The sequence below is a fragment of the Natrix helvetica genome (genome assembly GCF_964273705.1).
Source record: "Natrix helvetica genome assembly, chromosome: 7".
Lineage (NCBI taxonomy): Eukaryota > Metazoa > Chordata > Lepidosauria > Squamata > Natricidae > Natrix > Natrix helvetica.
In genome coordinates this window covers 14,586,697-14,600,305 of record NC_138558.1, presented here as the reverse complement: position 1 = coordinate 14,600,305, position 13,609 = coordinate 14,586,697, and the positions used below count along the sequence as shown (strand labels likewise).

The window sequence follows — 13,609 nt, the reverse complement described above, 5'->3', positions numbered from 1 at the left end:
TCTGCCTGGATGGTTTTCTGTAATGAGCCGAAGGACAGAAAGGGGGAGTAGTAAGCTTCCTCCCATATTTGGGCATACCGGGGATTGTAACACAAATAAATAGATACATAGATACATAGATACATACACACACACACACACACACACACACACACACACACACAGTTAGGAATGTAAGCTAACAGTTGAGTTAGCAATATATAAACCAGGATGGTAGTACTGTTTCTTTATGTACTGCTGTAATGTGATTGGTTGCTGTTACCTCAAGCAGCCATAAGAGGGAGCCAGAATGACTTAGTTCTCAGTTTGTTAGAGGCTGATCGGTGGATGTATCGTGAGTTACTGTGTTTTTGCTACTGTTAGCTGTTTTGAGTACTAAACTGATTATTTGATACTGGGCTGTGTTTGAAGGATCATTCCTTAACTTAGAACATTGACAACTGACTGACTGAATCGTGTATGACTTGGACTTTAAATTGAACTTGAATACCTCTATATTTCCACATAGTAAACTACTATTATTTATACTATTCGGTGTCTCTGTATGCTGGTTTGTGCATGTTCTTCCATACCACTCTCATTACGCTTCTCTGCACACTCGCTCTCCTAACGGGGAGCTTACTTACTTAAAACACACACACACACACACAGGTCTTGTTGTATTCGGGTCTTTTCTTGTGTAAGATTGAGATTTTCTTGGCAATGTTTAGGCGAGGTCTCACTCGCCATCTTCAGGCTGGTGTTTTCGGCTTCGTGTTTTTGTGAGTAAAGTGAATAAAACACAAAGCCAAAAACACCAGCCTGAAGATGGCGAGCTAGACCTTGCCCAAACGTTGCCAAGACAATCTCAATCTTACACGGGAAAAGACCCAAATAAACAAGACCAGCATACCTACACCGTGAAAATCTACGAAAACACACACACACACACACCCATTCATTCATTCTATGGTCCAGATGTTGGGCCAATTTGATTATCAGATAGAGATCCCCTTACTTGGAATATTTCTTTATTTAATTTAGTATTTTTGTTAAATCGAGATGGGAAAACTTATAACTATTTGTAGACCTGTTATGTAAAGGGGCGGGGATTTATCAATCTTTTTCTTATTTTTTTTCTCAGCATCCAGTCATGGTGAATTCTATGTTTATATTTAATGTTAAATTGATTTAATATTTGGGTCATGTTTTCCCTTTTTTGTACAGTTCCTTTTCTTTTTTATTGTTAGTGTTGGATGTATGTCTTTCTGTTTTTCTGTTTTGCATTTTATTCTTGTTGATAAAACTACACACACACATACACACACACACACACAGAGTGAAATAAAATAATTTGGCAGAGTTTGAAATTCTTTTTACATACAAAATTGGATTCTCTATCAAGTACTGTGCTTCCTTTCTCTATTTAGGAACATATAGGTAGTCCTCAACTTACAACTACAATAGAGACCCCAAAATGCATTGTTAAGCAGTGTGGACATTAAGTGAGACATCATGGGACTGCATCTGATTTTGTAATTTTTTCTCCATGGTCATTAAGCAAATTACCATGGTCATTAATTGGAACATCACATAAGTGTAATTTGCAACCTTCCTTGCTGGCTTCACCATTGAATTTTCTTATTGGAAGAGCTTTCCAGATGTGTTGATCTAAATTACCCTCAGGACCATCTTCTCCTAAAACAGGGGTGTCAAACTGATGGCCCATGGACCAGACGCATCCCATGCAGGCCTCACCCATCCCAGCTCCGCGAAGGGGAAAACATAGTGATACATCACGTGACAGCAACGTGACACCACGAGTTTCACACCCATATCCTAGAAGATGCACAGTCCTTGGTGCTCTCTGATGAACTTGATTGTTTTCAGTGCACTGATGATATTACCTAGTTTGGTGAAGAAATGTCTGCAAGAAATAACCAAGCTCAGAGACCAATGTTCAGGTGACCCATTTCCTATGATTATAAATGAGCATATCTCAAATGTCTCTGTCAGGTCTGCAGCCATATTCCTTTTGGATCTTTGGCCCGCCACACTTTCTATTATTCTACTATGCCTTTTCTATTGTGGGAAAATGGGAGGGGGGATTGTACGGAGTTAGATGATATGTAGCCATAACAAAATTCTTTCTAGAAAGCCAAGGTCATCCTTTGTCTCTGCACCTCTGCAACTGACCGGAACTGGATGGGTGAAACTGCCAGCATGGCAATGGGAGATTGGACCATGTGATGGACTAGTGGGTGTGGGGGCAAGATCGTGAACTTTCAACTGGGTGGGGAAAACTTTCAGATTTGGGTTTTCCCAGATGTGCCAACATGGCTCTCTTAATAAATTGGAACTTTGAGCAATACTTTGCCTTGGACTCTGATTTACTTTTGGATGCTATATGGAACCCTGACATTCTCCTCCATTCCATTTCCACAATTTCTCCTCACCTTCTGTGTCTCCAAGGCCAAGTTGTCCATACAGATTCTTTCCCCAAGAGTAAACAGTCCCAAACATAGAGACAACCATGCTGTGAGCAGATCCAGCTGCAATGTTAATCAAAGGAATGCCTTCCACTGCTTGTACCAGCTGCGGTTCCTTAATGTGACCCATCACCTTTCCCATTCCAAGCTGGCCATGTTCATTCTCACCCCAGGCAAAGAGTTCTCCTCCTGAATACAGCACATAAAAGGAAGCCGTTAACCTTTTATATTTATCTATATGCTAGTTGATAACCCAGCATTGCCTGAGTATTTATTTATAGGGGAAAAATGTCCAAATGACCAAACGTAATTTCTAATGTTGGATTTTCCCTCTTAACCAGAGGGAGCCCTGTTGTGGAGTACTGCGAAGCCGTTAAACGCGGCAACTCCACTGTGCTGTACAGTAGAAGCCATTTTATGGCAGTACAGTAGAAGCCATTCTAAGGCAAAACAGGCTGTATCTTAAAAGAACACCCCGCCCCCGAGGGGTGTTAGGGGTGTCTTACTCCCACAGTATTTGTTTCCAGAGAGTAAGTCATCTGTGTATCAAGTTTGGTTGAAATTGCTTTAGGCGTTCCAGAGTTATGCTGGAACATACATTCACAGAGCCATTGATTGATTGATTGATTGATTGATTGATAGATGATAGATAGATAGATGATAGATAGATAGATAGATAGATAGATAGATAGAAAGAAAGAAAGAAAGAAAGAAAGAAAGAAAGAAAGAAAGAAAGAAAGAAAGAAAGAAGGAAAGAAAGAAAGAATTTCTATCCCATTTTGCCTTGAGAGTTCAGAATGGTACATGTGGAATCTTTTTCCTTGATTTTATCTCTACAACAATTGCTTGTTGCTGACATCCCAACTGAAGTAGAAGACAAATAAGAGAGTTGTTAAAAGAAGTGCACAAGCAGCCAATACCTTTTGAAAGAGCCATGGAATGACGGTCACCACATGCAATCTGAACAATTTGTTTGTTTCCTAATTCTTTCAATAGCCTGAAAAAAGAAAAAAGAAAAAAAGGAATATATGCTGTTCAGTTATCAACACCTCTTCTATAAGAAGTAGACAAGGAAGTCAAGGATTAAAAATACCGGTCATTGAGAGGCGTGCTTCACAAATACACTATATTGCCAAAAGTATTCGCTCACAACAGTCTGATTTATGTGGATGGGTGAGCAAATACTTTTGGCAATATAGTATAGCTCTGTATTTTCATATGACTCTACCAGTCGTTCTCACTTGAGGCATAAATGACCAGATTCAAACTGCCTTATTTCAGACACATTATGGGAAGGTCCAGTTCTATGAAGAAGGCCCTAATGCTGGGGAAGATGGAAGAAAAGAGAAGAAGATGACCAACAGCAAGGGAAAGGGATTTGGTTACGGTAGCCATGACCAACATGATAGCAGGGTTCCAATACAGGTATTGGAACTTATCCTCGACTTACAGCAGTTAATTTACCGAGGCCTCAAAGTTACAACGGCACTGAAAAAAGTGACTTATGACTGTTTTTCGCACTTAAAGACTGTTCCAGCATCCCCATGGTCATGTGATCAAAATTCAGATGCTTGGCAACTGACTCATATTTATGGCGGTTGTAGCATCCTGGGGTCATGTGATCCCCTTTTGCGACTTTCTGAGAAGCAGAGTCAATGGGAAAATCAGATTCACCTAGCAACTGTGTTCCTAACTTAACAACTGCAGTGATTCGCTTAACAGCTGTGGCGAGGAAGGTTGTAAAATGGGACAAAATTCAATTAACAAATGTCTCACTTAGCAGCAGAAATGTTGGGTTCAATTGTGGTTGTAAGTTGAGGACTACCTGTATCTAAGGGATTGCCACAAAGGAAGGAAGTGTGTGTGTGTGTGTGTGTGTGTGTGTGTGTGTGTGAGAGAGAGAGAGAGAGAGAGAGAGAGAGAGAGAGAGAGAGAGAGAGAGAGAGGAGGGAGGGAGGGGGCGAGAGAGAGAGAGAAAGAGAGAGAGAGAGAGAGAATCTATTCTCCAAAGCACCTGAGGGTAGAACAAGAAGCAACAGATGAAAACTAATCTAGGAAAGATGCAACCTAGAACTAAGGCGAAATTTCCCGAGAGAACAATGAATCAGTGGAAGCCCTTGCCTCCAGAAGTTGTGGGTGCGCCAACACTGGAGGTTTTTAAGAAGAGATTGGGCTAATATTTGTCTGAAATGGTACAGGGTTTCCTGCTAGAGCAGGGGATTGGACTAGAAGATCTCCAAAGGCCCTTCCAACTCTTTCATTCAGTTATTTTGAATGCATCAAGAAAAGGATTATCAGAGAGAAAAGGTATCTATGTAGCAGTGGTGGGTTTCAAAATTTTTTAGAACCTCTTCTTTAGGTGTGGCCTGCTTTGGGGGAGTGGCTTGCCAGCCATGTGACTGGATGGGCATGGCCAACTTCTAAAATGTGGTGAAACTCACTTAACAATGCTCTTGCTTAGCAACCAAAGTGTTGGCTCAGAAACTCTGGCATTTGAAGCACGCAAGTCTTAAAGCTGTCACGTTACAAGACCCTTGCACTCCTAACCCTTTAGAGAAAAAAAAACCCAGGGGTGTTCAAACTTGACAGCTTTAAGACTTGTGGACTTCAACTCCCAGAATTCCTCCTCTCGCTCTTCATCTTGATTATGTGCGGATGGGTGGGGGGAGGGAGCTGGAACCGGCTCTAAACGGCACGGTAGATTTGTGGAACTTCTTCTATAGAACAGGTTAGAACTGGCAGGAACCCACCCCTGCTATGTAGTCAATAAGAGTCCAAGATTGACTTCATGGCACTAATCAAATATTAAGATCAATCCATGGGTAGTAAACATGCTGGCATTTTCAATTACTGTATTTTTCAGAATATAAGACTCACTTTTCCTCCCCAAAAAAGTCAGTGGAAATGTCTGTGCATCTTATACTCAGTAGGGGGAGGGGGTTGGTATGGCGCCAATCAGCTGTTCTAGAATGGGCTGCAGTGATGGCGAACGGGCAGCAGCGGTGAACAGGCAGGTGAACAGGTGGCTGCGGAGAATGGGCCGTGGCGAACAGATGAATGGGCCATGCTGAACAGGCCACAGTGAACGGACAGTGGCGGCGGCAAATGAGTGGCGGCAAACAGACCACGGTGAATGGGCCGTGACAAATAAACCAGATGAATACCGGATGGATGCTTGGAGGCAGAAGGCAGGTTCCCCCCCCCTTGTTTTCCTCCCCAAAAGGTAGGTGCATCTTAAAGTCCAGAGCATCTTATAGTCCGAAAAATACGGTAATCAGATGGCCGGTTATAGAATTTGAATGAAGGAATAAATAAATAAACAATTGGAAAGAGATATTGGGCTGCTACAATGTTCAGTCCTAGGCCAAGGTCTCTTGAATGTTTATATTAAGAATCTGGTTGAAAGCCTTTTGTAACCAACTAATACACTTTCTACAGTATGTAAAGAAGGAAGATTTTATGTGTTGTGTTTGTTTTGAAAATTAAAAATAAAAAAAATTATTTAAAAAATAAGAATCTGAATGAGGAAGGGAAGGCAATACATGTTGTGGCACCTCTAGGTATGTGATTGTCTTCTTTTTAAAAATGTGCCCCAAAATAGTGAGAATACAACTCCTTTTCTTTTGGAAGAAAACTTTCAGGTGGCTAATTGCATTCATGTTTATTTTCATTATAAGCACAGCAAAAAGGAAAGCAGAAATTTGCGGAACAAAAATAACCCTATTGTTTTAATCTTGCATTCTTCGATCAGAACTGAAGACACTTCAGGGATGAGAAATGAAATGTTTTCAAGGAAAAATAACCCAAGAAAGTCCAGCTGCCTTTTGAAAAGTACTTTTCGGACAGCCAAGACCTGGATGACTGAGAATCCCCAGAGACATTCTTCTATCAAGTTTACTTTTAAAAGCATCTGTTTCTTTGTATACAAGTCCAGAACGCAGCCGCGCGGATAGTCATGGGGAGTACTAGGTACTCCCACGTAACACCTCTCCTGCGCGAGCTGCACTGGCTACCTGTGGTCTTTCGGGTGCGGTTCAAGGTTCTGATTACCATCTTTAAAGCGCTCCATGGCATAGGGCCTAGTTACCTGCGGGATCGCATCCTCCCGCACACATCCCTGCGGCCAATCCGCTCTCACAGGGAGGGCCTTCTCCTGGTGCCGTCCACGAGGCAATGCCAACGGGCGACACCGAGGAGTAGGGCCTTCTCTGTGATGGGCCCAACCCTCTGGAATGACCTCCCCCCCGACATTAGAACCACTACTGACCTCCGCTCCTTCCGACAGAAACTGAAGACACACCTGTTCCGACTGGCTGGTTTGGCATAATTTACAACGTCTACCCCCCTGGCATATACTTTTTACTGGCTTTTAGAGGGATAGTGTATAAATTGTATGATATTTTAAATTTTTATATTGTTTACTTATTAGCTGTACAGTTTTGGCCTATTTTATCCTCCTCCTATGCATACATGTATTTTATTTGGTGTTTTTTAATACGGACTGTACACCGCCCCGAGTCCCTTTCGGGAGAGGGGGCGGTATATAAGTGCTAATAAATGAAATGAAATGAAATGAAATGAAGTCATGGAATCAGCAAATTGAATGATGATTATTCTCTCACCCATGAGCCTTGTTCATTCAAGTTTAAAAAAAACCCCAACTCCCTTACCATTAATATATAATAAGAAAATTCCTACCTTATTTGTGGGGGTTTGGTTGTAATATCATGCTCTGAAAGCTTTCCATTTGATGAGAGAATAAGCAGGTGAGATGCTTCACAATCCAGTGAGTATATCTTCTCTTTTGAGGAGATGCTCCCTGCAAGACATAACAAGACAATGTCCACCATGATTCTCACCAATGATTACTGTACCTTAATTGGTACTATGCCACATTAGGAATTCTGCTGGACTGAAAGGCTGGAGTCATTGTGAAGTGGGAGTTAGAGAGGAGCAGAGGCAATCATATTTTTATGCCCCGTTTTCTTTCCACAATTATTAAATGAATCACTGCAACTCTTAAGTTAGTAATATGGTCAAGTGAATCTGGCTTCCCTATTGACTTTGCTAGTCAGAAGGGTGTAAAACCTGATCATATGACCCCGGAACATTGCAACTGTCATAAATATGAGTTACAGCCAAGCTGTAACAACAACAATAAAATGAAACACAGAGGCTACTGGCTAAATTGAGAAGTTGGGGAAAAAATATCCCAGGAGCAGGAAAAACTTTTCATAAGGTGGATATAGTCACCAGGCTTAACTCCACAGGATGCCTTTGCCTTTTTTAATCAGCCAAGGTGCCAAATTGAAGAAGCCTCATCTCTTACCAACTTTTCTGTTTTCTAGGAAGGCTGCAACATTTAGGAGACAAAACTAATATGCTGATAAACTTGCAATTTTTTTTCGTGGGGATTGTCATTTTTAACAAGATAGGACACTGCAAACAGGCTCGGGGGCTTAGAACAGGGGCTTCCAAACTTGGCAACTTTTTCAGAGTGGTGGACTTCCAGAATTCCACAAACCAGCCATGCCGGCTGAGGAATTCTGGGAGTTTAAATCCACAAGTCTTAAAGTTGTCAAGTTTGGAGATCCCTGGATTAAGTGTTGGACTAGAGACAGACCCCATGGGTTAAAAGTATTGAAAGGCCCAGGTTCAAATCCTCCCTCATTCACGAATCTGACTGGGTTACTCCCTCTACCTTACTCACTGGTCGCTCACCAGAGGGCACACCAAAGATATACAGTACACACACACTACACTAAAGAAGAGAAGAATTAGGGGTGACATGATAGCAGTATTCCAGTATTTGAGGGGCTGCCACAAAGAAGAGGGGGTCAAATTATTCCCCAAAGCACCAAAGAGCAGGACAAGAAACAATGGTTGGAAACTTATCAAAGAGAGAAGCAACCTGGAATTAAGGAGAAACTTCCTAAGAGTGAGGAAAATGATTTACGAATTGACTTATTTATTTATTTACTTATTTATTTATTTCATCAAGCATGTATTAGACAACATATATATGTATAAACATATATATGTGTTGTATTTGTGCTGATAAAGATTAAAAATATTAACATTAAAAATAAAAAATATATAGTTTTCTGCCTGGATGGTCCTCTGTAATGAGCCGAAGGACAGAAAGGGGGAGTAATGAGCTCCTTCCCATATTTGGGCATACCAGGGGTTGTAACGCAAATACAAACATATATATGTTTACATATATATGTATTTTGGATTTTGGATACATAAAATGGATACAAATAAAAAGAAACTTAAGGACAGGGATGGTAGGCACGTTGGTGTGATTAAGCAGTGTAAATTAACCAATAAATTAACCAGTAAATTAACCAATTTACACAATTAATCAGTGGAATAGCTTGCCTTCAGAAACCGTGAGCGCTCCATCACTGGATTTTTTAAGAAGAGTCTAAATCAGAGGTCCCCAAACTTGGCAACTTTAAGAGTTGTAGACTTTAACTCCCAGAATTCTCCAACCACCTATGCTGGCTGGAGAATTCTGGGAGCTGAAGTCCACAAGTCTTACAGTTGCCAAGTTTGGGGACCTCCGGTCTAAATAGTCGCTTATCTAAATCGGTATAGGTTCTCCTGCTTGGGCAGGGGGCTGGACTAGAAGACCTCCAAGGTCCCTTCGAGCTTATTCTATATTCTAACATAAAAGGGTTTTTGGGTTGGTTTGTTTTTTTGCTGCCATCTGTCGGCCGTCCGGATTTGGAGGCATTTTGATTACGGCTACTCACCGCGTCTTTCCACGGGGGGCTGATGCGCTTTGTCTTGCCACCGACCGAAAAGATGCACGGTTTTCGGCGTCTGCGCCATCGCTAAGTAACCTTGCTTACAGCTGATCTGGCAAACGGCTTCAGGATCCTCTTTGAAGATGCTGTGGTGGTACCCGACCGCGGGGAACAAGAGCAACGGGGGTCCGAGGGGCGGCGAGGAGACCGCGGCAGAATCCAACCGATCCTTCTCTTGGGATAGCTGCCCGCGCATCTTTTCGGCAAGTTTCCCTTCGGGCCCCCGGAGGCGGCGCGGGGGTCTGGAAACCGAACCTGCCGGGGGACCCCCGGCGGAGACGGAGCATCTCTTCCGTGCGCCCGGCATGATTGAAGGATCCTCACCTCCGATCGCCCAAGAGGGGAGAAAAAACCGGGCAGGTTCTCCAGAACGACGCGCGTTTTATCTTTCTCCGGGGCTACTTTCGGGCGGCTGGACTTCGCAAGCGCAAGAGAAGGCGTGCCTAGCGAGGAAACCGAAACTGCGGCGCGGTCCGTGCCTGGAATCGGCTTTGGGTGGAAGGACGGCGGGGGCCGTGGCTGGGGGAAGAAGGGTGGTACACGAGTGCCGCTTAAGCATTGGATTCGTCGTGGAGACGTTGGCGCTTTTTGTTTTTTTTACCGAGAACGCAGCCGCGGCTCCCTTAGCTTTCGGCGGCCCCCGAGTTTCGTTTTCGTTTCATGACTCCCTGCGCCAAAGTTGCTTTTGTTTTTCTTTCCAGGAGGCAACTGGACTGTCAGGCTTTCCCCCCCATCCCCTTCCTTTGGAAGACGTGTCGCTTCTCACCCGAGAAGCTTCCTCCGCTCTGACAGGATAGCGGGCAATGGAGGGGTTTGTGTTCCTTGCAGACAGCTGGGGGGGCAGTGGCATCCTTTTTAGAGCAGGGGTGTCAAACTCGATTTCATTGAGGGAAGCATCGGGGGTTGTGTTTGGCTTGGGGGGGGGGCGAATCTCAATGTCGTGTGTGTGTGTGTGTGTGTGTGTGTGTGTGTGTGTGTGTGTGTGTGTGTGTGTGAGAGAGAGAGAGAGAGAGAGAGAGAGAGAGAGAGATCAGGGGTGAAATCCAGCAGGTTCTGGAGAACCCATAGCAGAAATGTTGAGTAGTTTGGAGAACCAATAGTGGAAATTTTGAGTCGTTCAGAGAACCGGCAAATACCACCTCTGGCTGCCCCTAGAGTGGGGTGGGAATGGAGATTTTGCGGTATCCTTCCCTTGCCACGCCCACCAAGCCACGCCGCAACCACCAAGCCACGCCACGCCCACAGAACCGGTAGTAAAAAACATTGAATTTCACCACTGGCTGTGATGGCCAAGGGAGGACTTCCCTCAGACCCTCTCTCACTCTCATTATAATCTATCTCTGTTAGATCTGGGCAACGAGAGACAGACTGCGGACACGAAGTGACTTAACAGCTCTTTATTAGTAATAGTAGTGATCCAGCTTGTTCGGTAGTCGGAGGGTCCCCCTTTTATAGGGATTGGGTACGCCCCTCGACCAATCAGAGGGATACCTGTTTCCCGCTGTAGGAGCGGACCAGAGGGAAGACTTTCCCCGATATATGTTAATATCTAACATCCCTCCCCTCCTAGATGGGACGTTGCGGTAGGTAACATAATCCTTTAAGTAGGTAGGTGTTTGTCTTGCTCGGGAGGAACGTCGTAGTTCGGGTTGGCTTGAAGTGGTTGCAGGACTGGTTGTGGGTTGGTTCGAAGTAGTTGCAGGATCGGGTGCTTTTTCTATTTCCCGTTCTGGAGGTCTTGTGCCTTTGTTGCTCGGGCGTTCAGGAGTTTGTTCGGCTGCGTTGTCTGGGGTTTGCTCTGCTACATGCGTGTAGTCTTGTTCTACGCTTGGCTCGCCGGCGTCGTTGTTTCCTATGATGGGGTTTTCTTGTGGCTGACTTTCCGTAGACAGGAAACTTTCGTCTTCATTTCGAAGGTTGGAGTGTGCTAGGCGACCCCGTAGTTGATCGATGTGCCTTTTCCAATTCCGCCCATCTTCTAGCTCTAGCAAATACGATCGTGGACCCGTGATGCCAATGATCTTTGCCGGCATCCACAATGTTCCCCCCGTGTAGTTGTGAGCGTATACTGAATCCCCTACCCTGAAAGATCGGATCTTACTTGTAGAGTCTGGGGGAGCCGTGGCAGAGTAATTCGGGTGGAGCCGGTCTAGGTGAGACCGTAGTCGACGACCCATGAGTAGTTCAGCGGGGCTCCTACCCGTCGATGCGCTCGGGGTAATGTGTTGAATGAGGAGGTAATGGTCAATGCGTGTTTGCCAATCACCTGGACCCATCCTGGCGAGGGCCTCTTTTGCGAATCGCACCATTCTCTCCGCCTGTCCGTTTGATGCTGGATGGAATGGCGCGATGAGGGCATGCCGGATTCCCAACCCTGCTAAAAATGTTTCAAAGTGCATGGCCGTGAATTGGGGCCCGTTGTCGGATACGAGGAGATCTGGCAGGCCATGGGTGGCGAAGAGTCGCCGTAGAACCTTTACGACTGCCTCTGCCGTGGTTGAAGTCATTAGGACTACATCTAGCCATTTTGAGTATGCATCTACCACTATAAAGAAAGTCTGACCTTGGAATGGCCCTGCGAAGTCGATGTGTATTCGCGACCAGGGTGCTTTGGGTTTCTCCCATTCTGTGGCGGGCGCTTCCGGGGGTGCTGGTCTCGATTCCTGGCATGGGTCACAAGTGGCCACCCACTCCTCTATTTCTTTGTCCATGTTTGGCCACCACACGTAACTTCTTGCTAACGCCTTCATTCTAACAATCCCCGGATGACCCATATGTAAAGCATCTAGTACGTTTTTACGTAAAGCATACGGAATAACAACTCGATCCCCCCACAACAAACATCCTTGTAATACTGAGAGTTCGTCCCGTTTTGACCAAAACATTTTGAATTCCGGGCCCACATTTCCCTTTGGCCACCCCCTCCAAACCCAAGTTTGAACTTGCTTTATTAAATTGTCTTTAGAGGAGAATCTTGCAACATCGTAGGAAGAAACCGGTCCTGAATCCAAACAGTCAATGAGCAATACCGGTACTTCTGGAGTGGGGTCTGGCAGAATGTCAGGTAATGGGCAACGGCTGAGTGCGTCTGCGTGTCCAAGAGTGGAACCCGGTCGATGTATCAATTTGTATGAATACGCAGCCAGGAAAACAGTCCACCTGGTCATGCGAGGAGAAAGGGAGACCGGAGTGGGGCGGTTTCCTGCCAAAAGTCCCAACAGCGGTTTGTGATCTGTGATCAGTTCAAAATCACGTCCATAGAGGTATTCGTGGAAACGCTTTACTCCCGCGACGGCAGCCAGCGCTTCCCTGTCCATTTGGCTGTAATTCCTTTCGGCCAATGAAAGAGTCCTGGAGTAGAACGCGATGGGTGCTTCTTTTCCATCGGGCATCCTGTGGCTGAGGACTGCTCCAACTCCGAAAGGTGATGCGTCGCAGGTCAATACCAGCGGTAGGGTCTGGCTGTATTGAACAAGCAGTGAGTCAGTGGTGAGCAGGCGCTTTACCCCGGCGAAAGCTGCAGCTTCTGATCGTCCCCATTTCCATGGTGCGTTCCTCTGGAGTAGACGGTGTAGTGGCTCAGCAACGGTCGCTTTCTGCCTCAGAAAAACGCTGTAGAAGTTAAGTAATCCGAGGAAGGCCTGCAACTCGGTCTGATTTCGTGGTGTGGGGGCGTCCTGGATCGCCTTAATTTTCTTTGAAGTGGGGTGTATTCCCTGACCATCGATTCTATAACCCAGGAATTCTACGCTAGGCACGTTAATTTGGCATTTTTCTTTTTTAAGGCGGAGACCCTTTTCTCTGATTCTGGCCAAAACAGATCTGACTCTTTTGTTTAATTGCTCCTCGTTTGCAGCTGACACCAAGATGTCGTCAAAATAGGGGACGACTCCTGGTATCCCTTGCAACAGTCGTTCCATGACGCTCTGGAACAGTCCTGGGGCAATGCTTACGCCAAATTGTAGCCGGTTGCATTTGAATGCTCCTCTATGCGTCACTATAGTTTGGGCCTCCGCTGTGGCGCTATCAACTGGCAGTTGCTGGTAAGCTTGTGCCATGTCTAACTTTGCAAATACCTTTCCTGGTCCCAACGAGTGCAATAAGTGTTGTACTACTGGCACAGGATATGCGCTCTGTTGTAGCGCGACATTAATTGTACACTTATAGTCCGCGCAGATGCGGACTGATCCGTCTGGCTTGACTGGGGTCACTATGGGCGTTTCCCAGCGCGCGTGATCTACCGGCTCAAGGATTCCTTGCTCCACTAACTTATCTATCTCTTTGTCTATTTTAGGGCGGAGTGCAAAAGGCACTCGTCTTGGTTTA

General features: G+C 45.0%; 1 protein-coding gene across 1 annotated transcript in view; it reads right to left on the bottom strand.

Moving 5' to 3' along the window:
* The window catches only part of LOC309395467 (E3 ISG15--protein ligase HERC5-like), a 42,132-nt gene extending 31,961 nt beyond the window's left edge, over positions 1 to 10,171 (bottom strand). The window contains exons 1-4 of the mRNA XM_081959731.1: positions 9,230 to 10,171; positions 7,167 to 7,287; positions 3,389 to 3,465; positions 2,436 to 2,657 (exon numbers count right to left, since the gene is read on the bottom strand). Coding sequence (XP_081815857.1) covers positions 2,436 to 2,657; positions 3,389 to 3,465; positions 7,167 to 7,287; positions 9,230 to 9,590 — 781 coding nt within the window. The 5' untranslated portion in view covers positions 9,591 to 10,171. The remainder of the gene's footprint in view (positions 1 to 2,435; positions 2,658 to 3,388; positions 3,466 to 7,166; positions 7,288 to 9,229) is intronic.
* Between the last annotated feature and the right edge of the window lie 3,438 nt (positions 10,172 to 13,609).